At 44.4% G+C, this 23,699-nt stretch overlaps 1 protein-coding gene across 1 annotated transcript in view; it reads left to right on the forward strand.

Moving 5' to 3' along the window:
• Positions 1-23,699, forward strand: part of SCD5 (stearoyl-CoA desaturase 5) — a 173,996-nt gene that overhangs the window by 101,482 nt on the left and 48,815 nt on the right. The window contains exon 2 of the mRNA XM_006151429.1: positions 4,435-4,565. Within this exon, the coding sequence (XP_006151491.1) occupies positions 4,435-4,565 (131 nt within the window). The remainder of the gene's footprint in view (positions 1-4,434; positions 4,566-23,699) is intronic.

The following is a 23,699-nucleotide window of genomic DNA, read 5'->3' on the forward strand; positions in this document are numbered from 1 at the left end:
CACCAGATCCAGGACTTGTAGTTGGCCATGTGGGAGTCCAGTGCCCTTGACCACCATGCCACCTGCTGGCCCCTCTTAGAATTAATTTTATTGCTGGACCAGCAGATGGCATAATGGTTATGTCGCTGGACTCCTACATGGTTGACTATGACTCGAGTCCTGGACCCAGTGACTTAAAACTCACGCCAAGTGCATGTGCATGCATGCACAAGATCTCAAGAGGAGAATGGAGGAGAAAGGATTGCAGCGTGGCCATCCCCCCTGGGGAGTGATTTCTTGCTTTCTGTCTCTGTCTCTTTTCTTGTTTTCTGTCTCTGTCTCTTTGGAGAGTGCACATGCCTTATAGCAAAAATCTCTCTTAAAAAAAAAAAAGAATTTTATTGCACCGCAAGCCCAGTGTCTTTGCCTCCTGTCAAAGCAGAGTCACATTGGATGTTTCCATTCTAGAGTTTACTCATTCTCTAACTACAAGGCCAGAGATGATTTGGGAAATAGCTGTCCATCTCATGGACTCGTGGCCAGAGTGGAATTACAAGGGAGGCCAAAGCTGCTTTCTGTGATTTGTGGGAAGACTGTTGTTTGTTTTTTGCTTTTAACCTTTCAAGTAAGAAATGATTTGTCATGTTCATGAAAACCACATGTATTCAGGGACTCATTAATCTTGGGGTAAAGAATGAATCTTGGTTTTAGAACCACGTAAATGTAGATGGAGATCAAGATTAGTCAGACACGTAACCTTCGGAAGGTGCAATACGCTGTTTCCTTTAAATGTATGTATTGACACTGAAGTTGCGCTAGTAATTCCTCCCGAAGTGCCACACTGAGCTCCCACGTGCTCGTCTTGACCGGGGGCAGTTCACAACTGCTCTGTAGGCAGCTGAACGCCTGTGCTCTGGTGGAGAGCCTGTGTGCACTGGTGATAGAAGCAGTGGTCTGAAGCCCACCTTCCTGGAGCCTGCTTTAGAGTTCTTCCCCCAAGTAAGCGGCTAACTTTACATTTTACATGGGGGGACCAGCAGATGGTGTAGTGGTTATGCTGCTGGACACCCACATGGCTGACTGCAGTTTGATTCCTGGACTCAGTGGCTTCAAAAATCATGCCGAGTGCATGTGTGTGCATGCCCAAGATCCCTGGAGGAGGAGGGGTTGCAGGGTGGCCATTCCCTCTGGGGGGTGATTTCTCACTTTCCCTCTCACTGTGTCTATTTCTCTCTCTCTGGCGAGCACATGCACCGTAAGGTTAAAAAACAAACAAACCAAACAACAACAACAAAAACCTACAAAATTTTAGATTGGGATCTAATATTAAGGATGATGGTGACGTGTAGAGAAGTGAAGATAATACTTGGTGTCTCCTAGAGGCAGCAAGAAGTCTAGTGGTCCAGAATTTGCTTCTTAGTTCAGACAGACTTGGGTTGACTCTCAGGAATATAGTACGGCCACTGTGGAAATAATATTTCCTCAGAAATTTGTAAATAGAATGACCCAGTAATCCCACACTTGACTATTTACCCAGAGGACGGGAGATCATTCTGCTGGAGGGACCCTTGCACATCCGTGTTTATCACAGCGTTATTCAGAGTAGCCGGATGAAGAACATGTGGCACATACACGCTCTGGAATACTGTTCAGCCATCAAGAACAGGGAGAGCCTGTCACTCAACACAAAGTGGACTTATCTAGATTTGATGCTAAGTGAACTAAGCCAGACTATGAAAGACACGCATGGTATGTTCCCCTTAACATATACCAAGTGTCTGCTCTCCCTGGCAGAAATGGAAAGATGGAAGACGCAGAGTAGAGAGGATAACTAGATATCAGATCCTGCCTCGGGGTGGGGTGGGAAGGGCTCAGGAAAAGCACTTAACAGACACAAGAATGCCTGTAAACAAGGCAAACAGGTTATGGAAGGAAGCCTGTACCACAACAGAGTTAAAAAAAAAAGACATTGCCGGTCATATATACGTACATAAAAATAACACTAGTAGAACAAAAATCAAAGGCGCACAACATGGTATGATGTTCTTTGTCAAAGATGGTGACTATGGTAATATCCTTGATTTGATTATCACTCATTGCATGCATGCTTTGTAAAACTGTATTTCGGGGCTAGCAGATGGCATAGTGGTTAAGGCAGCTGGATCCCCACCTGGCTGAACATGGCCGACTGTGGTTCAAGTTCCAGACCAGTGGCTTGAAATCATGCCAGGTGAGTGTGCCCAAAATCTGGAGTGGAGAATGGAGGAGAAGGGATTACAATGTGACCATCGCCTCAGGGGCTGATTTCTCACTTTCCCTCTTACTGTCTCTCTCTGTCCCTCCTCTCAGGCCAGTGCATGTACCTTATAGCAAAAACCCCTAAAAAAAAAAAAAAAAAAAGGAGTCAGCAGGCAGCATGGTGGTTAAGGCCCTGGACACTCTCACACGACCGACCACAGTTCTAGTCCTGAACCTGGTGACTTGCTTTGTCACTTTCCTTCTCTCTCTCTCTGTGTGTCTCTCTCTGGTCAAATTAAAATAAATGAATGAATAAATAAGATCAAATAAATAATTCTTTTTTAAAAAAAGAAAGCCATATTTCAATGACATGATTGAAAAACCATATTGTACCCTGCAAATATGTACAGAAGTTAAATGTTAGTAAGAAATTATAAAATAAATAAATAAAATGGCACATCCCAGCTTCATTCTGTTTTTTCTTTTTTTTTTATTCTTTCCTTCTCTCACTCTCTCCCTCCCTCCCCCACCCTCTCTTCCTTCCTCTCTTCCTCTCTCTCCTTTCCCTCCTTCTCCTCTTCCTTTCTTCCTTTTTTCTTTCTGATAGGACCAGCCCTCTAAGCAGCTGGGACTGTAGGCGTGTTCCACCCCACCCGCATTTTTCAGACAAGTTCTTGCTCTGTTGCCCACACTGGCTTCAGGCTCATGATCCTCCTTTCTCAGTCTCCCGAGTGGCTGGGCTGCACACATGCACCACCACTCCTGGCTCTTAGAGTGGCTGAGAATTGAACCTGGGCCTCCATGTGGCCTCAGCTTGCTGATTAGCATGCACTAAGATGGCTGGGCCTAGTTCACTTTAAGTCTTTGTTTTCTCTTCTGTAAAATGGGACTAGTAATAATAATACAAACCCTGTAGAGCTGTTTGATGTGCTTAGTAACATAATCCAAGGAAAACATTTAGCATTGTGTGTGTGCACATTGCTTTAAAAGCACGAGAGTAGTTGTGAAAATCTCAAGAATCATTTTAGGGTTCCCATGTGTCTGCTTCCACCATGCACAGGTAACCTCTCCAAGCTGTCAGGCAAAGAACAAACTCTCGCCACCTGGGGGCAGCATAGAGTCTCTGGGCAGAGGCTTGAGAACTAGGCTAACTGGGCTTTTATACAGGATTTACCCATCCTCTCAGCGATCCTGTTTTTGAGCTGTGAAATGAGAACAGTACTACCTGTGGTGAGGATGAAGGATAATATATGTACCTGTAGGGCAGCTAACAAGCTCCGCGGTCAGCTGGCTTTTAAAGAATTCCCCACCTGGCCATCTGCACATCCCGAGTCATGGTGATGACACAGGTGAGGGTCTCTAGAAGACTAGGCATGACTGTCCTTGCTGTCAGGCCGATCCTCACTCTTACCAGCCTAAAGGCAGACTGTGTCGCTCTTAGGGCTGGAAGTCTGGCCTAACTTCCTCCAAGCCAAGGCCTGTGGCACTATGTCAAGGGCATTGCCGCTCAGAAACACGTGCTTCACTTTACACTCTCCCTGCCCGGGAGCCAGCTCAGAGGCAGCCTAGCCATTACTCTCACCGCTACAAAGAGCAGGCAGGGGGCCAGCTGGTGGTATGGCGGTTAGGGCAGCTGGATCCCACATATCCGACTATGTGGTTTGAGTCCCAGACTTGGCAGTTTGAGAAACATGCCAGGTGCATGTGCATGCATGTCCAACATTCCAAAAGGAGACTAGAGAAGGGATTATGGCATGGCCGTCCGCCCCGGAGTGCTTTCTTATTCTTTCTGTCTCTCTCTCTCTTTCTCTCTGTGCAAGTGCATATACCCTATAGCAAAAGTAAAGAAAAATAATGAAAAAGGACAGGCATATAAGACTGAGTTGCAAATGCACACCGAAGGGGTTGTGACTTTTACCAAGCTGGCAAGAAGCATGAGAAAATAAGAGATGCTTGCTGTATGAAAAATGAAATTCGAAGGGCTAAGTTCCCTGAAGAACGTTCTCTCTGCTTTTGCTTGGTACTAGAAAGCTGCGAATCAATAAAAGGCTGCAGATGTCCTCAAGGTATCGATTCGTCACCTCGCTGTCTTCCCTGGCACCAGGCACCCGTTCCCACGGGCTGCTATTCAGGAGAGAAGGGGGCAGGGGGGAGGGGGACACGACGTTTAGGGACTCAGTGACAGTCGCTGACATCTTCCCTGCTTGTATCTTGCAGCCTACTTCTGCTTCCTCCTGACGGCCCTGGGGGTGACAGCCGGCGCCCATCGTTTGTGGAGCCACAGGTCCTACAAGGCCAAGCTGCCTATGAGGATATTTCTGGCTGCCGCCAACTCCATGGCTTTCCAGGTGAGGATGGAGGGTGCGCTCGCCTTGGGGACCCCGTGCAAATGGTGGTATGGGAAGATGGGCAGGCCCTCTCCATCCCATCCTGGGCTTGGACTCCAAGCACTCCCAGTCTGTCCCAGGCTTTATCTCTGCATTGCTGTAGAGTTGGTAAAATGTCCCCTGGGGGATTTGTACCCCTAGATAGTGGAGGGGGAAAGGAGACTCCTCCACCCTGAGTCCATGCTCTCAACATACCCTGAAGCTCTTAACAGGTGTCCGCCTCTAACCAGAGGCCACGTGTGGGCCGAGCGTGCTCTGCATGGATCAGATAGCCTCACAACAGCCCTATGAGCAAGATGCTGGAGGAATCTGCTTAGTGGGGTTAAAGCCTTGTCCAAATTATACAGCCAACTGAGCGTGCTCTGCGCGGATCAGATATCCTCACAACAGCCCTATGAGCGAGATGCTGGAGGAATCTGCTTAGTGAGGTTAAAGCCTTGTCCAAATTATACAGCCAACAACTGCTTGCCTCAGATAGACAGGTGTAGGTCAGCCTGCCTGCCGAGCTGGTGCTCTTACAGGACCTGTTCCAGAGGGTGCCCTGCAAGGCCATGGTGGGGAGATGCCCTGAAGTGAGAAGACTCATGGATTTCACTCTGATGCTTATTAGCTGAGTCCCTTCCTCGCCTCGTTTCTTCATCTGTAAACATAAGGATACCAGTTCGTCCCCAGGTGTTAGAAATCACTGGAAGTCGCGGGGAGGTGTAAAATGGTAAGAGAGGGTCATCGCTGCACTAGGACTGGGTCACAGCCTGGAGGACTCTTCATGTCACTCCTTCATCCCCCCTTCCCCCAAACTCTGGAATTTTGGGTTCCTCATGAATCTCTGTTTTCCCATTATCTCATCTGATCTGGGCAGTGTGGGTGGGAACAGCTTTTTTTTTAAAAAAAAAAGAAGAAGAAGAAGAAAGAAAGAAAGAAAAACAGTCTCAGCCCACGGGCCAGCAGGTGGCATGATAGTTAAGGTGTTGGACTCCCACATACCTGACTGTGGTTCGAGGACCAGATCAGGCAGCTTAAAAATCAAACCGGGTGCCGGATCAGCAGTTGGCATAATGGCTATTGGGCTGGACTCCCATGTAGTTGACTGCGGTTCGAGTCCTAGATGTGGTGACTTAAACTCATGCCATGCACATGTGCATGCATGCCCAAGATCCCAAGAGGAGACTGCAGGAGAAGGGATTGTGGCGTGGCCATCGCCCGTGGGGGGGGGGGGGATTTCTTGCTTTCTGTGTCTCTGTCTTTCTGGTGAGCACACATGCCCTATAGATAAAACCTCTCCAAAAAAAAAAAAATCAAACCGGGTGTTTGTGTGCGTGCCCCAAATCCCAAGAGAGTGGAAGAGAAGGGATTGTGGTGTGGCCATCCCCTCTGGAGGCATGATTTCTCACTTTCCCCCTCTCTGTCTCTCTCTGGGAGTAAACATGCCCTGTAACAAAAACCTAAAAAAAAAGTCTCAGCCCACAGTGATTCAGTGCTTCACAGAGGAAGCCAGATGCCACATGATGGACCAGGGTTGAAGTCCTGGTCCAGTGGCCATACGCCTGATGAACACATTCCCGTGATCCTGATGGAATGGATAAATTGGAGGAAAAATTATTGCAGCCTGACTAGGCCCCCTACTGAGGGGTGCTTTCTTTCTTTCTCTCTCTCTCTCCCTCTTTCTCCTGCACACACATACGTTCTCTGGAATAGAAAGAAAAGCAGCTTCTGCCCTAGTACGAGTGTAGATAATTGTAGGTCCGGTGTATTTCCACAAGTGGGAGGGAATAGTGATTTCTAAAACTGCGTCAGGGTCCAAGGAAACAGACGCCCAGGGGCCTCCCTGTGACCATCAGGCATACAACCTGGTGGCCACCTAGGCAATGGGCCTTCTGTCCCTACAAAAGAGCCAGGCACTGGGCATTTCTCTCACTGCTCTTGTGGCTAAGAATTTATTTCTCAGGTCCAGCAGATGGTGTAATGGCTACATTACTGGACTCCCACATGGCTGACCGTGGTTTAAGTCCTGGACCTGGTGGCTTGAAACTCACTCCAGGCATGTGTGCGTGCGTGCTCAAAATCCCAAAAGGAGAATGGAGGAGAGGAGACTGTGCTGGCCGTTCCTTCTGGGGAGCGATTTTGTGCTTTCTGTCTCTCTGTCTCTCTCTCCTTGGAAAGCACAGGCGCCCAAGAGCAAAAATCTCTCAAAAATCGTATAGAGCAGGATAGCATAAGAGCTATTACAGAGGCATGAAATTTGAACATGTATAGTATTCTCTACTGTACTGGTCCAAGAAGTATTTCCTGTTAAGTAAATTCTCTTTACAAGTCAAATGATGTATAGTGATTGAATGTTTAAAAAAAATAATGAGAATAAAAAAATAATCTGAAAAAAAAAAAAGCTATTTGATGACGATGACGTGGATAGCAATGTCTTTGCCTTGACTCGTATGCGTGATAATCATGCTGGAAAAAGAAATGTTATACACTGTAAAGACATATGTGATTAAATGCAACATAAAATGATAATTATTATTTTAAAAGGTCTGTAATAGAAAATAAATAAAAGAACAAAGGAAATCTCTTAAAGATATTTCATTTCTCTGTTGTAGGCTTCCCTCATGCAGCTTGAGCTTTCATTAAACGAATTGGATTTCATACAATAGATCAATTCAGGAGCCCGACTGCTGGTGTGGAGATAGACTGGCTGTGATTCTGGCAGAGTCAGGAACTAGTGGCAGAGGCCTGGGAAGCAAGCCCGATGCCCCCAGGAATCGCGGGCAGCCCCTCGGTTCCATGTTCTCTTGTTTGCCATTGCCACGTTTCTTTTTGACCTGGCCTGTCTTGTTTCACTGTTGTGCTTTGTGTATCACAACCTAGAAACCATTCACGTAGGTCTTAAATGCCATTCAGGACTTAACGCGATCATTTTCATTTCTTTTGTTCAAGTCATTTATTTTCTTTTTAGCTTCCAATTAAACACTCAAGTATTTATAAAACATCTCTGTTATTGGAATTTTTTTCCAAGATAAATAACTTATAACCCAGAGCCTAAAACTCTGGCTTTTCTTTTGCTCAACAAAAGTATTTGTTTATTGGGACCAGCAGCGTAATGGCTATGTCGCTGGACTCCCATGTAGTCGATCGCGGTTCAAGTCCCAGACCCGGTGGCTTAAACTTACACCAGGCGCATGTGCGTGTGTGCCCAAGATCCTGAGAGTAGAATGGAGGAGAAGGGATTGTGGCGTGGCCATCTCCTCTGGGGGATGATTTCTCGCTTTCTATCTCTCTGTCTCTGTCTGTCTGGCGAGCGCATGCACCCTATAGCAAAAACCTCTCCAAAAAATTTAAAAAGTATTTGTTTATAACTCAGTGTTTGAAAACGGAAGTTTCCATAACAAAATATCACATAACAGAATCTGAGACGGTGATTTTAAATTTATCCTAGGGAGAAGGGACAATGCAGAGAAAGTACCAGGTCCTGAAATAAATACTTCTGTCATTTGTTAGATATGAGCCTTTGTACAGATCTCAGTCCCTCTATCTACAAAGGGGAGATAAAAATACTTAACTGAGAGAGTTGATGAGAGAATTATACATGATGTATAAAAAGGGTTGAGTTGGGCCAGCCCTGTGGTATGATGACTAAGGAAACCTGAGCCCATATGGCCGACCATACCGTTCAAACCCCGGACCCGGCAGCCTGAGAAACACACCAGGTTCATGTACGTGTGTGACCCAAATCCTAACATGATGGGAAAATGGAAGAGAAAGGATTGAGGTGTAACCACACCCTCATTGGAGGGGAGGATATTTTCTCCTTCTCTCTGTATCTCTCTTGGGAACACACATGCCTTCTGGAAAGTTTTTTTTAAAAAAGTGCTGAGTTTATAGTAGTACTTTGGTAAGTACTGTTCCCCTCTTGTCTTTTATGCTAGTCAGCATACTCTCTCATTTGGAGGGTGCATGAACTCACCAGAAACAGAGAGAGGGCAGGGAGAAAGCATTCAACCATGGGATGTGGTCATGCTGCAATCCCTTCTCCTCCATTTCTCCATTGTCAGGATTTGGGGCACACAGGGACACATACCTGGTGTGGTTTTTCAAGTTGCCAGAGTCGAGATTCAAACCCCCCAATCGGCCATGTGGGATCCAGCTCCTTTAATCACCAGGCTACAGGGCTGGCCTTGTCTCACTCATTTCTATATTGAGTGTTTTTTACAGTCCAAAAGCACTCACTAATTGTTGAATTAATAAAAACAGAATGAATAACTTTAAAAACATATTTTAGAAATCATCAAATGCAAACTATGCATACGTCTTCAAGGCCCACATTTGTGATGGATTTTAAAAATTCATTTAACAAATATTTGTTGAGTATCTGGTGTGTGGCAAAAGCCAAGCTTGGCACGGGGGGTGTCATGAAGAACAGGGTCACAATCCTTACCTTTGTGGAGCTTTTCTGTCTAGTAAAATAGGAGAATGCCCACTGTTTTCCAGTGGAAATTCCGGTGCTTCATGAGTCTGGGGTTTTATAACAGGTGGCCTAGGTGAAAGGTACCAGTCAAGTCAGCAAAAGGCTAGTAGCGTCCATGCATAGTGGTGTCAGTGAGAAGACACAGAGTTGACCTAGACTGCTTACCCCCAAAAGGAGAACAACCTAGAGGAGTAGAAAAATGTGCTGTGATCTGCCAGAGTAGGGTACTGACCTACAACCCTGACTGAAAGCAGTCATTGATTTAGTTTCCTTTTGATGTCCACCTGGGTTTTGTTTTGTTTTGTTTTTAATACCAGAGGACAGGGTTAGTGGTCTGGGACTCAAACTACTGTCGACTACATGTTAGCCTGGCGACATAACCATTATGCCGTCTACTGGTCCCGATAGATCTGATTTCTTACCTATAGTAATTTTTTTCTCTCTCTGAAGAACTCTTACAAGGCAAATCTACTGATGACAAATTCCCTGATTTTTGTTTGAAAGTCTTTCTTCTGGGACCAGCAGGTGGCGTAATGGTTACATCATTGGACTCTCATGTAGTTGACTGTAGTTCAAGTCCCAGACCCGGTGGCTTAAACTCACGCCAGGCGCATGTGCATGCGTGCCCAAGATCCCAAGAGGAGAATGGAGGAGAAGGGATTGCAGTGTGGCCATTCCCCCTGGGTGGTGATTTCTCACTTTCTGTCTCTCTGTCTCTTTCTTTTTGGCGAGCACATGTGCCTAATAGCAAAAACGTCTAAAAAAATAAAAAAAAAGTCTGTCTTCCTTCCTCCCTTTTCTTCCTTCCTACCTACCTTTCATCCTTTCTTTCTTCTTTCCTTCCTTAATTTCTTACGTGTGCTCACCAGAAAGAGAGAGAAAGAGAGAAAGAGGGAAAGTCAAAGCACCCCACAGTGCAGATGGCCATGCCACAATCCCTTCTCCTCCATCTCCTCTCAGGATTTGGGGCACACATGCACACACACTCTGACAAAAGAGAACAAAACACTGGGACATGGTGCAGGCTCAAGAATTCTTCACCAGGGTCTAGTGAGTGACATAGTGGGTAAGGCATAGGATTCCCACATGGTCACTGCTGTTCAAGTCCCAGAACCGGTGGCTTGAAACACTGGGCACACGTGTGTGTGTGTGTGTGTGTCCAAAATCGCAAGAGGAGAATGGAGGAGAAGGGATTGTGGCATGGCCATCCCCCCAGGGGGTGATTTCTCACTTTCTCTCTGTCTCTTTGGTGAGCACAGTGCCCTAGAGCAAAAATATCTTTAAAAAGAAATTCTTCACCTTAGGTGGTTCTCTGTGCAGCTTCTAACTCTCTCTTTAGAGATTTGTTTCAGCCCTTGCCTCCTTCCCTAATCAGGACCCCAAGCTTGAGAGGGACAACATTTCTTCTGCATGTAGGGAACAGGTCGGCCTCCCTCCTTCCAGGACGGGTGGATGTTGTTGGTCTCCTCTCCACTGCAAACAGGCAGCAGCAGACGTCGTCTGGACCCGGTGCCCCGACAAGCCTTCCTAGTGTGGTTTTGGAAGGCGATTTGCACGTCCCACCTCCGTCCTCTTCCGTGGCATTTCACCCTCCCAGGCACATTTGGAAGTCGGTGTCACCGAGCAGCTTCTCTTACTCTCTGCTCCTGATGATGGAGCCATCGACTCATCAAAGCCGTTCTGTGCCGCTGCTCTGTAGCTCGGCAGTCATGGGGATGCTCTGACAGATGAAGTGGTGGAGGTGGGCAGTGGGAGATGGGACAGGTGCCGAGGCTGCCGCGTGAGGCAGGGCATCTTCTTTCTGCACTCACCAGCAGGTTCACAACGCTCTTCTACCAGTAAGGATGTACCTTTCAAGGTAAAGAATAAAATTGCCCCACCGCTAAGAGGCCTCCCTTTCTTCTTTGTAGAGGATCTGGGTCAGCAAAAGTAGGTGAGATGAGAGAAGTCACCTAAGGAAATGAAACTCAAGAGAATGAAAATGTGACAACTTGAGATTGCCCGAGAAACGACAGTAATAGGCTGGTCTGTCACATAGCACTGTCCCCAAATAGAGCGGAGACTTTTTTTTTAAGAATTATTTTATTTAAACCTATTTATTATTATTACATTCTAGTTTGATCAGAGAGAGACAGAGAAAGAGAGAGAGGGAAAGTGAGAAAGCAAACCACCAGGTCCAGGTCTTGAACCATGGTCGGCCATATGGGAGTTCAGTGCCTTTAACCACCACGCCATCTGCTGGAGGAGACATTTTTTTTTAATGACTAAGGTCGTTTTTTATTTTATTTATTGTTATTATTATTATTTTAAACATTTTACTATAGGGAGACCAGCAGATGGCATAATGGTTACGTTGCTGGACTCCCATGTAGTGACTGTGGTTTGAATCCCAGACCTTAAAACTCATGCCGGGCGTGTATGCATGCATGCCCAAAATCCCAAGAGGAGAATGGAGGAGAAGGGAATGTGATGTGGCCGTCCTCCCTGGGGGTGGATGTTCTCTATCTTTCTGCCTCTCTCTGCCTCTCTGGCGAGCACAAGTGCCCTATAACAAAACTCTTAAAAAAATGTTACAGGGTATGTGTGTTCACCAGAGAGAGAGAGAAAGAAAGTGAGAAAGCAAGCCACCAGGTCCAGGATTTGAACTGCAGTCAGTGATGTAGGACTCTAGTGCCTTAGCCACCATGCCACCTGCTGGCCCCGCAGAGGCTCTTTAATATGGATCTTACCAGCTTTGTACAACAGATGCATTTCTAATCATTTTAAGGTTTTTTTTTTTTTTTTTTTTTAATTTGCCAGAGGTGTATGCACTCACTAGGGAGAGACAGAGAAAGACAGAAAGGGACAAAGTACCTCCCAATGTGGCATGGTCACACTGCCATTCCTTCTCCTCCATTTCTTCATCCTGTTGGGATTTGGGGCATGCACACACGCGTGCCTGTTGTGTTTTACAAACTGTGAGGACTGGGATTCAAACCACGATCAGCCATGTGAGTTCCAGTCCCTAACACCTAGGTCAAAGGGCTGGCCCAAGATAATAAAATTATTAAATGAAAAATTATAAATATATTCATGTGCATGTGCGTGCATGTATGTCTATGCATATATGTATTTTTAAAGGTAGACTTTAATGAGTTTTTTAAAATAGAAATACTTAGTAGAGGGTATTTTTATAAACAAATAACTACTAGATTTTATGTTGATTTAGTGCCACATCTCTATCAGAAGAAAGACATACTTGCTTAAGACATTCCACATACAGTCCTGTCCGTTAAGAATCTATTTGGAGGGGCCAGCATGTGACATAGTGGTTATAGCACTGGACTCTCACATGGTCAACCATAGTTCAAGTCTCAGACTTGGCAGTTTAAAAATCCCACCATGCATGTGTGTGCCTAAAATCCCAGGAGAAGAATGGAGAAGGGATTGTGGTGTGTCCATCTTCCCTGGTGGGTAATTTTTCTCTTTTCCTCTCACTGTCTCTCTCTTCTCTCTCTGGTGAGTGCACATGCCCTTTGACAAAAGCTTTAAAACAATAATCCAATTGGAAACATGTATTTAAGTTAAATATTTCATTCTGCTGTCTTTTTATAAAGAAAATCTTCAAGGCCCAGCAGATGGTGTGGTGGTTAAGTCATCTGGATTTCCACACGAGCAACCACAGTTCGAGTCCCAAACCCAGTGGCTTAAAAAGCACACCAGGCACATGTGCATGCTTGCCCAAAATCCCAGGAGGAGAATGGAGGAGAAGGGACTGCAGTGTGGCCATCGCCCTGGGAGGGGGCGGGGTGATTTCTCGCTTCCCCTCTCTCTGTCTTTCTGTCTCTCTCTCCAATGAGTACATGTTCTCTATGGTAGAAAACTTAAAAAAGAATACAAAATACTTCGAAAGTGCTGCAGACAATAGACAATGACCTTCTTTATCTATGATTCACATTTTACCCTGAAAGCTGCCAGGTTTGGGACTTGAACTGCGGTCAGCCATGTGGGAGTGCTTTTCTCAGAACCACAGGTTAGAGATGGGGACACCTTGAAAGTCATGAATCTGATCTGTGTTCTGACAATGGAAGAAACTGAAATCCAAATGTCTGAGCTTATTTTTGTTTATTTATTTGCTCACGAAGTTTCCAAAAACATTTATGGATGTTGAAGGAAACTGTTGCAATGCAATTTCTTGGCAAGTGTCTCTTCCTGTACCTGCCACCAACCATTTGGGCTGAGATTGCTCGTCATTGCTTAGTCTGTATTCCATCGCTGTCCTGCCAGACACTCTTATGTTGCAGCTTTCTAGGTTTCCCAACCCACTGATTATTTTGCATTTTGGATGATGGCTGCCTTCATTTGTGTTTTTCCTAAATCAAATGTCATTGTGATCATTTGTAACCTCTTTAGAACCATCTGTGTATTTCTCTGTCTTCAATGATGTCTACAATACCTCCTAATTTAGTACTGATCAAGAATAGTATTAACGAAATGTGTAAGCCTTGCTCCCAGTCATTACCGAATACATTAAATAAAACTAGATGCAACAGGCACAGTGGGGTCTTCCCCTCCCCCTCATTAGCTGTTGAGCCATTTTTCATTGTTGATCCTTGTTTTTCAAAGTTTAGGCTTTTCTCTTTCTTTCTTTCTTTCTTTCTTTCTTTCTTTCTTTCTTTCTTTCTTCTTTCTCTATTTCTTCTTTCTTTTTTTTCTTTTTTATTCCTTTTTTTGGAGAGGTTTTTTTCACTATAGGGCGCGTGTGTTCACCAGACAGACAGAGAGAGACATAGAGACAGAAAGCGAGAAATTATCCCCCAGGGGGGATGGTCACGCCGCAATCCCTTCTCCTCCATTCTCCTCTCGGGATCTTGGGCACGCAGGCACACACGCCCGGTGTGAGTTTTAAGCCACCGGGTCTGGGACGCGAACCGCGGTCGACTACATGGGAGTCTAGCGACATAGCCATTACGCTAACTGCTGGTTCCCCTTTCTTTCTTTTTTAAAGAGAGATTTTAGGGCACATGTGCTCACCAGAGAAACAGAGATCAAAAGCAAGAAATAATCCTCCAGAGGGAAGGCCACGCCACCCTTCTCCATTCACCTCTCGGGATCTTTGGCATGCACGCACACACACCTGGCATGAGTTTCAATCCGCCGGGTCCAGGACTCGAACTGCAGTTGACTACATGGGAGTCTAGCAACATAATTGTCATGCCATTTGCTGGTCCCAAATTTCGGCTTTTCAATCATTCTGTCCCAGCTCCTGTTAATGGCAGCCAGAGGTCATGTTCTAGGAATGTCTCAGGGATGCTCTTTTGATGTTTTAATCAAGCTCCCAAAATACAGTATTTACAGGAGTCATTGAATCAGTCATTTTAATTAGCAGTAAAATTTATTGAGTTTCATGTGTGAGACGGAAATTTCTAATCTTGCTTTTTAAAACTTTTAGAAGGCAGAAACATTAGATTGTTTTCATCTTGTTCCTTTTGACTTTTCCACAGCGTTTTCTGTACATCTGCTAGTTAATTTCCTCTGAACTGAAAAGTGCACACACCACTACATGCTTGTGAGACATGCAAGAAATGTGTAAGAAATGACCTTCTTCATAAGGAGCTTAAAGTCTGATAGAGTGGGCCAGATTTGTGTACAGTGCAGAAACACTCTTACCCAAGAACTTGGAGTTAAATGGGCCCCAAACTTCACACTGACTCTTAGGGCTACAGAAACATGAATGTAGGCTGGGGTAGTTGGAGAAAGTCTAATTCAGAGGACAGTTTTGAGCTGAACCTTGAGAGGTGGAAAGGATTTGTCTAGGCAAAGAGGAAGGCAGGGGAAACACTTAAACAAAGGTTGGGAGGGAACGACTGTAATGCATGGCACGGGGGCATGGCATGGTTAGAAGCAGTAAATGAGCAGGAGACTGTATTGCAATTCTAGCTACCTGTGTGATGTCTCTGATTGGGTGTTTCTTAGGCATCTCAACATGCCCCGAACTGAAGTTTTAATTCTACCTTCTTCCCCCAAACTGTTCCTTTCATTGTTCCTCACCAGAAATCTTGGTGTTATTCATGATTTCTTTATTCCCCAAGTCATCCCTTATCAATCTTTTAGCTGGTTCCTTTAGTTCTACCACTAAATGATATCTTGGATCCAGATTTCCTCATCTCTGCCATTCTCTCAGTAAAGCCACTGTTATTTGCCAAGGCCACTGTGAAAGCCTCCTGAACTGGTCTTCCTGTTCAATGCCTGCTTCTCTGCAGCCAGAGGTATTATTAAAAATTAAATGACTCTCTAGTATAAATATCTTTCGGTGGATTAGCGTTGCATTTGGAATGAAATACAATCTCATATTATGGTCTAAAAGGCCCTGTCTAATCAGGCTCTTGCATGGCACTTCTGTTTCCAACCTCAGTTGGTATACTTCAACGCAAATCTGACACTAACTATCCAGAGTTAATGTAGATGCTACAAGTTAAAGATCCAGCCCTTCGCCTGACTGCTCCCTACTTCAGATCCCAGCTGCAAGGGCTGCAGAATAATATTGGGGTCCTTAGATTACCCAGACTTTTGACTGACTCATTAAAAATTCAGGGGTTCCTATAATGTCCTCAGGTTTGATAATTCACTAAGATGGCTCATAGCATTCAAGGTAGTCCCATACTTACTAGTACAATTTTACTACAAGGGGTGCAACTCACGAATAGCCAATTGGAAGAGGTACTTAAAGCAAGGTATAAAAGAGTCCCAACCAGGGCCAGTAGGTGGCATGGTGGTTAAGGGTGCTGGACTCCCACATAGCCGACTGTGGTTCAAGTTCTGGACCTGATGGCTTGCTTTATCATTTTTTCTCTCTCTCTCACTCTGTCTCTCTTTGGTCAAATTAAAATAAAGAAATAAAATAAAATAAAATAAAATGATTCTTTAAAAAAAATGCATCCCAACTACAGAGCCTTCTTGTCTTCTCCCTGTGTATCAACATCTCTACATATCAACATCTCTGAGCCTCAGTGTCCAGAGTCTTTTTAGGGTTTCATTATGTAGACATAATTGATTAAACCCTTTGCCACATGTTTGAACTCAGTTTACAGGCCTCCTCCCTCTCAGAGTGCCAACTCTCTAATCAGATGGCTGATCTTTTTGGTGATCTGCCCCTATCCTAAGGTCATCTAGAGGCTTACTATGAGTCACCTTTTTAGCCTAACAAATACTTTCCTATCACTCAGGAAATTCCAAATGTTTATAAAGTTCTGTGCCAAGAACCAGGAACAAAGACCAAATATGCCGTTCTTGCCCTACCTCCATGTCACCTACACGAAGACCTTCTTTTGGTTTCTAGACTGTTCCAGGTTCTTGCCTCTACCTGAGACACTCCCCTCTTTCTCTTCCACTCCCGCACCAGCTCTTCTCAGTCTAAAGATCACTCGATTAGGGGTGCCAGACAGTGATGCAGTGGAGATGCAATGCTCTGTGAGGCTGACTCACTTGGGGAGGTTCTGGGTTCATGTCCAGAGACCTTCCTAAACACCCCGTGTGTACGTGTGCCCAGGATGCAGGGCTGGCTGCATGAACTGGGGGTGGATCATGGTGTGACGGCCCTGTTGGGGGTGCTTGTCTCTCTCTGTCTCTCACATATAGAAGAAAGAAAGGAACTTTTAAAAAAGTTATCTGATTAAGAAGTCTCACCTCTGTCAATGTATCCCCTTCTTATTCTCTGTAGGGTTCACGTATTTCCTTCACATCTCTCATCCAGTCGGAAATTACTTAATTCATGTTTACTTTAGGTTTTGCATTTGTGTCTTCCATAAAATATAAACTCCTTGAGGATTACCGTGATCATCTTGTTTGTTCATCTTCTAGGACATACCAGTCAGTAAATATTTGTCCAATCAAAGAACAAATAAAGTGAGAAAATTCAGAATGATGAGGCCAGCTGAAGAGCCTTGATTACCAAGAAGGCAAAAAGTTTGAATTTTATTAGAAAAGTCATTTGGGGCAAGAGAATGATAGGTATTTGGGGAATTATGAATTATGTATTATCAGTGTGCCAAATGTATTGTAGAGAAAAAAGAACTAAAGGCAAGAGACTATTAGAAAGTTATTATAGGAGGACCAGCCCTGTAGCCTAGTAGTTAAGGGAGCCAGATCTCATACGGTCAACTGTAGTTCGAATCCTGACCCCCACACATGCCGGTTATGTGTGCACAAAGGGCCCAAATATGGGTTTCAGTATTGTATCAACATTAACTTCCTGAAATGAGCCAGCCTGTACCCTAGTGGCTAAGGGAGCCAGATTCCACAGGGCTGACTGCAGTTCAAATCGCAGACCTGGTGGCTTGAGAAAAATACCATGTGTGGGAGACCAACAGATGGTGGAATGACTATGTCGTTGGGCTCCCATGTGGTCAACTGCGGTTTGAGTCCCAGATCCAGAGACTTAAAACTCAAGCCAGGCATGTGTGCATGTATGCCCAAAATCCCAAGGGGAGAATGGAGAAAGGATTGCGGCGTGGCCATATCCCCTGGGTGTGATTTCTCACTTTCTGACTCTTTCTGTCTCTTTGGCAAGCACATGTGCCCTATAGCAAAAAAAAAATCTCCTAAAAAAATACCATGTTTGTGCATACATGTCCAAATCATCACAGGATGGAGGGATAGAGGAAAAGGCTTACAGCATGACCACACCTTACTGGAGGGTGCTTTCTCTCTCTTTCTTTCTCTGTGTGTGTGTGTGTGTGTGTGTGTGTGTGTGTGTGTGTGTGTGTGGTGGGGGTGTGTGTGTGTCTGGTGAGTGCATGTGCCCTCTGTCAAAGAAAAATAAAGTTTTTACAGGAATCCAAGGAAGTGGATAGAAGTTTTAATGTGGTGATAGAGTAGAAATTGACCGGAAGGAGAAAACCAGACATTTTAAAGAAGCTCTTGAAACTTTTCATTTTGAAAGAATTTTTTTCCAAACTTTTGTTTCGAAACTCACAGGGAAAAAATGACAAAAATAGCATGAAGATCTCTTGTAGAACATTCACCTAGATTCACTAGTTACTCGCATACTGCCTCATTTGCTTTATTATTCTCTTTCTTGTTCCATGTGTACATATGAGCATTCTTTTTTTAAAAGAAGAATGATTTATTTAATTATATTTATTTAGTTAAATATAGTATATTTTTTTAAAGAGAGATTTTTGCTATAACAATAATCTTGTGCCACTTGTTAATGCTAAAGGAAGAAAGAATGCAATCTTAGTAGCAAAATTAATATTTTGGATAAATTGAAGTCTTATTTTTTGGGACATTTGAGAATAGTGTGGTAATGTAAGGATCCTGATGTCCCTTTTTCATTATTTTATTTTATTTATTTAAATTTGACCAGAGAGGGACAGAGCAAGAGATCGAGAGAGAAGAGAGAGAAAGCAGGAAAATGAGAAAGCAAGCCACCAGGTCCAGGACTCAGACCATGGTCAGCCATGTGGGAGTCCAACGCCCTTAACCACCACGCCATCTGCTGGCCCACCAAGCCTGAGTTTTAAGCCACCAGGTATGGAAGTCCAAATCTGATCCACTACATGGGAATCCAGCGACATAACCATTACTCCATCTGCTGGTCCTGTATGAACATTCTTACGTGTTATTTGTTTTCAAACTGCACTGTAAGATTACTATTTTTCTTTGTATAACAGAGGAATAATTTTTGCAGAGATATTATTATGTGTTATTTGTTTCCAAACTGCACAGAGGAATAATTTTTGCAGAGATATTATTACCCTGTGTAAATATTTTATCTTCATCAAACTTTTAACCAATAGTTTCAGCATATGTTGATGATTCTTGTCTGAATCAGTTACTGCCAGGACTACAAAACAGTGACTTTGTAACTTTTTCTTCTATTTTTTTTTGGTTGGCATTTTACTGTAAGGAAGAATATTCACTTATTTACTTATTGTAGATCCATGGTGTTTTTAGTTGAATGGATTACAACCCATTACTGTCATTTTTCATTTTTATGTCTAAATTACTCCAGTTTGTTAGTGAGAAGCACTAACATAGCCCCATTGTTTTTTTGAGCTTTTTTTTTTTTTTTTTTCCTGGCACAACAAAATACCCCAAGCTCTTTGGGTCCCTTTCCTGCCCTAATCCTGGCATTTGTCATTTTTTCTAGAGTCCCAATTCTTATTAGTGGAGAATGGTGTTTAAAAACCAAGATCTGTGAACTAAGCATGTTGATTGCTCCTGGGCCGCCATTGCTTTCTGGGCTCTTTCTTTCCTGAAATTTTGACTCATGGAAGGAAGGTGATCTAGATTAGGGGACTAGAATAATGGTCACATCACGGACCAAAAACTCTTCCAAAACATAAATTGGAAAGATGAACGGAAGGTGGGGCCAGCAAATGGTGGTGGTTAAAGCACTGGACATGCCCACATGGCTGACCACGATTCGATTCCTGGACCTGGTGACTTGTTTTCTCACTCTCTCTCTGGTCAAATTGAAATAAATGAATGAATAAATAAAAATGAAATAAATAATTCTTTAAAAAGAAAAAGATTAACCGAAGGTTAACTTATCTGCCAAGGAGACTATTGAAGCAATTTTTTAAAAAATGTGTATTAAAGATGTGTATTGGGGACCTGATAGTGGTCCAGAGATAAAATGCAACCTTTCTCAAGGCTGACCCACGTGGGAAAGTTCCAGGTTCATATCTGAGACCTCCCTGAATGTACCAGTTCTAGGTCCTAGGGTCCTTGGTCTGGGACTGGCTGCTATTGGGTTTGGATTTTAGTGTTGGGACCTTCTTGGGAGTGATCTCTGTCAGAATTAAACAATACAGCAATAGACAGAAATCTTTTCATATTTTCCTTCTTTGCAACCATTGAGGTTCTTCAGCAACATGTTTAAACCACTAAGTTTGGCGTTTCAGTACTTGCCCAGCTTCTAAAACCCACACGGGCTGATTGCCACATGAATGTGCAGCAACAGGTGGCTACTTGCCGTCTTGCTGCCATGATTGTCAGGTGGTGTGAGCTGCTGCCAGGCCTTTCCTGGGGACTTTCTGGACTCTTCTTTCAGATTATCAGCGTTATCCAGAGAGGAATCACTACTGACCCAGTATCAACCATGGGGAAAGCACCGAATGTTCTCCACTGTCTGATGGTGCAGTGTTGGCGTGTAAGCTGGAAGAGATTTAGTTCAGACCCCAGAGACAGAGATAAGTGTATTTCCAAGGAGCCCACACCTCCCCTAAGGAGTGGAGGCAGCAGTGTCTGTTCCTGTTTGACCTTGGTAGAACGACTCCTTTCCCAGACAGGACACCGCCCGCTCACAGCATGCACACACCGTCAGCTCCCAGACCTGCCTGTTCAAGCTGACGTGTTGACACGCTGATCCTAGTTTCTTTTTCACTTCTGACCAGAAACAAAGACACGTTATGGAAATGAGTGGATTCCCTCTGGCTGTGTTTTGAGGCCACCTGGTAAATTCTCTTGTTTGGAACTTTCGGTAGCCACAACATTGAGATAGGGGATGGAACAACCACATGGTGTCTGGTAAGAGCAAACATCAGTTTCCAGGGGAAAACCAGTCAGTGATTCCAGTTTCAGGCCTGTCGAATGGGACAAGCTACACGCTGTTTCCACGTAGCCTCCGCCTTGCCAACCAGTGGGATGTATGTGGGCCTTCAAAGACAGTTTTCCCCTATTGCCATTTAGGAGGCTAGATTCAGCGTTTTATTTTAAACATAAAAGGAAGCTGGAGAAGGTAGTTCTGATGGAGCAGGATGCTCAATAACCTGCCTCGGTGGAGCTTTCGAGAGGATTATCTTTGCCAGTTCTCGGGTAACACTGAGGGCCGCACTTAGGGAGAAAATGCACCCTGTGTCTATAGGCGTAGCAGAGACACTGCGTAGAGACAGAGGACGATGGATAGTGAAGTAATGAAAAGGCGAGTTCTGAGATCGGGTTCCGGCGAGGGCACTGGCACGACAGTGGGGGTGTGGTTGGTGGGTTCTGGTGCTAATGAGGACAGAGATAGGAGAAGAGTGTGACACAGACAGATGAGCTGCCCAGATGCCGGCACGGCTCTCACTGTGCACCAAGTTTCTCTGACAATAGGGCTGATGGCAGAAGCTGGGTCACTTTGATTTGAGGATATCAAAACTTGTAAAATAAAAACACAAACTTGTTTCCCCTGTATCACAAAAGTAAAGCCTATTTATTATAAAAATTTAGAAACTACAAATGTAAAGAAAATTTTAAATCATTCATAGTCCTACTTCTTAGAGACAATCACTATACGTAGGTTGGCTTATCTACTTTTATTTTTTGTTATTTAAACACACATTTGATTAAAAATGGAGTTATACTCTATGTACTATTATTTATCTATCTATCTATATTTATTTTTAGTTTTGCTATAGGATGCATGAGTTTGCCTGGAAGAGAGAGAGAGATCACCCCCCAGGGAGGAGCTCCATGCTGCAATCCCTTCTTCGCCAGACTCCTTGGGATTTGGGGCATGCACACACATGTGCCCAGCATGATTCTAAAGCCTCCAGGTCCAGGACTCAATCTGTGCAATCGGCCATGAGGGATCGATCCATCACCTTAACCTCCATGTCACCTGCTAGTCATATACATACTTTTTATTTTTTTAAGAGAGAGATGTTTGCTATAGGGTGCGTGTGCTTGCCAGAGAGACAGAGAGAGACAGAAGTCAAGAAATCAGCTCCCAGGGAGATGGCCACATCATAATCTCTCCTTTCCATTCTCCTCTCGGGATTTTGGGCACACATGCACACGCTCCTGGCATGAGTTTTAAGCCACCGGTCCAGGACTCAAACCGTGGTTGGCCATATGGGAGTCCAGGGACATAACCATCGTGCCATCTGCTGTCCCTACATGCCATTTCCAAAACTACTTTTCACTGAACTCTTTTCTTCATCTTTCCACGTCACTACTACAATACCCTTTTTTGTTAATTAGTTTTTTCCTGTACTCACAGTAGAGTGCATGTGTGCCCACCTGGGTGTGAGCATGCCGTCGTCCCCTCCCTGCAGTTAGTTCTCCAGCCCGTTGGATCTCGGGCACACACACGTGCCCAGTGCACTTCTGGGTGAGCAGGAGGGGATTCGGACTGTGGTTAGCTTGTGGGACTGGCTTCTGTTTGTGGTGTACTACCATTGCATGGTGGAGCAATGTTAATTCATATTTAATAAAAACTGAATAGAAACTCTTTTTTAATAATTTCAGAGTCTAAAATAAAATGGAAAGTATTTCTCCTTAACCCTGCTTCCCATTTTCACTCCCCTGAGGTAACTCTTAAGACTTTTTCTTTCCAGAAACTTTCTTTTTCTTTCTTTTTGGAGAGGTTTTTGCTCTCTCCCTGTCCCTCCCCTGCTCGCCCACCTGCCTGTTCCTCAGCTCTGCCTGCAGTTCTTAGGATGAGTGTGCCGCCCTCTGCAAGCCCAATTTTCTGTGAGGAATATGATCAGCAAACGTGTAGTGAGTGTCCACTTTTTTTTTTTATTGCCAATGTGTACTTGCCAGAGAGAGAGAGAGGGTGGGGTGGGGGGAAGAAAGCATCCCCCAGTGGGCACATTCCCTCCTTCATTTTTGCATCCTGTCAGGATTTGGGGCACACATGCACACGTACCTAGTGTGTTTTTCAAGCCGCAGAGGCTGGAACTTGAACCATGGTTGGCCATGTGGGATCTGGCACCTTGAACTACCAAGCCATAGAGCAAGATCGGCATCTGCTTCTGAAGGCAATAGGACTGCATATTAAGATTGTGATGGGGCCAGCAGGTGGCATGGTGGTTAGAGGTGCTGGACTCTCATATGGCTGACTGTGGTTCGAGTCCTGGACCTGGTGTCTTGCTTTCCCGCTTTCCCTCTCTCTCTCTCTGTCTCTGGTCAAATTCAATAATAATAATTATAAATAAAGTCTTTTTTGTTTGTTTTTTGTTTTTAAGACTGATCTACCGGAACCTACTATTAGTTATAAACTCTAAGTTGCAAGTTTAATGATTTGTAAACTGACTGGTTAAAGGAAGTGCTGCCGAGTTCAACCTCAGGCCCCTAACAAAATGTGCACAGGACATGTGCAGCCAGGGTCCCAGTACTAGGGGGTCAGTTTATGATGGACCTTTGTCATCTCTCTATGCCTCAGGTTTTTTTTGTTTGTTTGTTTGTTTTTAATTTTCTGTGAAGCAAAGATGATGGAGTGGCACACACAGTTCTAAATCAGAGCAATTGGCACTATTGAACCGGCAGGAGGAGGGGTTATCAGGGTGTGGAGGAGGCTAGGCTGCAGGGCCAGTCTCTCTTCACACCCCTTCCTGGGGTCACTTCAGTCACCTCTCCCCCCTCACCAAGCTTCGGCTTTCCTTTTCACTTGTTGCTAAAGTACATATTGACTGTGTCCAAACACACCCTGGTACACACCTTTCCATCCAACACAAATGCTGGTAGGCTCTTATTTTTCTAAAAAAGAAAAGAATTATTTTAACTTTATCTATTGTTATTTTTCCAGTTTGACCAGAGAGAGACAGAGAGAGAAAAGGGAAGTGAGAAAGGAAGCCACCAGGTCCAAGACTTGAACCATGGTTGGCCATGTGGGAGTCCAGTGCCTTTAACCACCACACCCCTGCCTACCCCAGAGCCTCTTCCCT

This window comes from Tupaia chinensis, unplaced genomic scaffold, assembly GCF_000334495.1.
Source record: "Tupaia chinensis unplaced genomic scaffold, TupChi_1.0 Scaffold000318_1, whole genome shotgun sequence".
Lineage (NCBI taxonomy): Eukaryota > Metazoa > Chordata > Mammalia > Scandentia > Tupaiidae > Tupaia > Tupaia belangeri.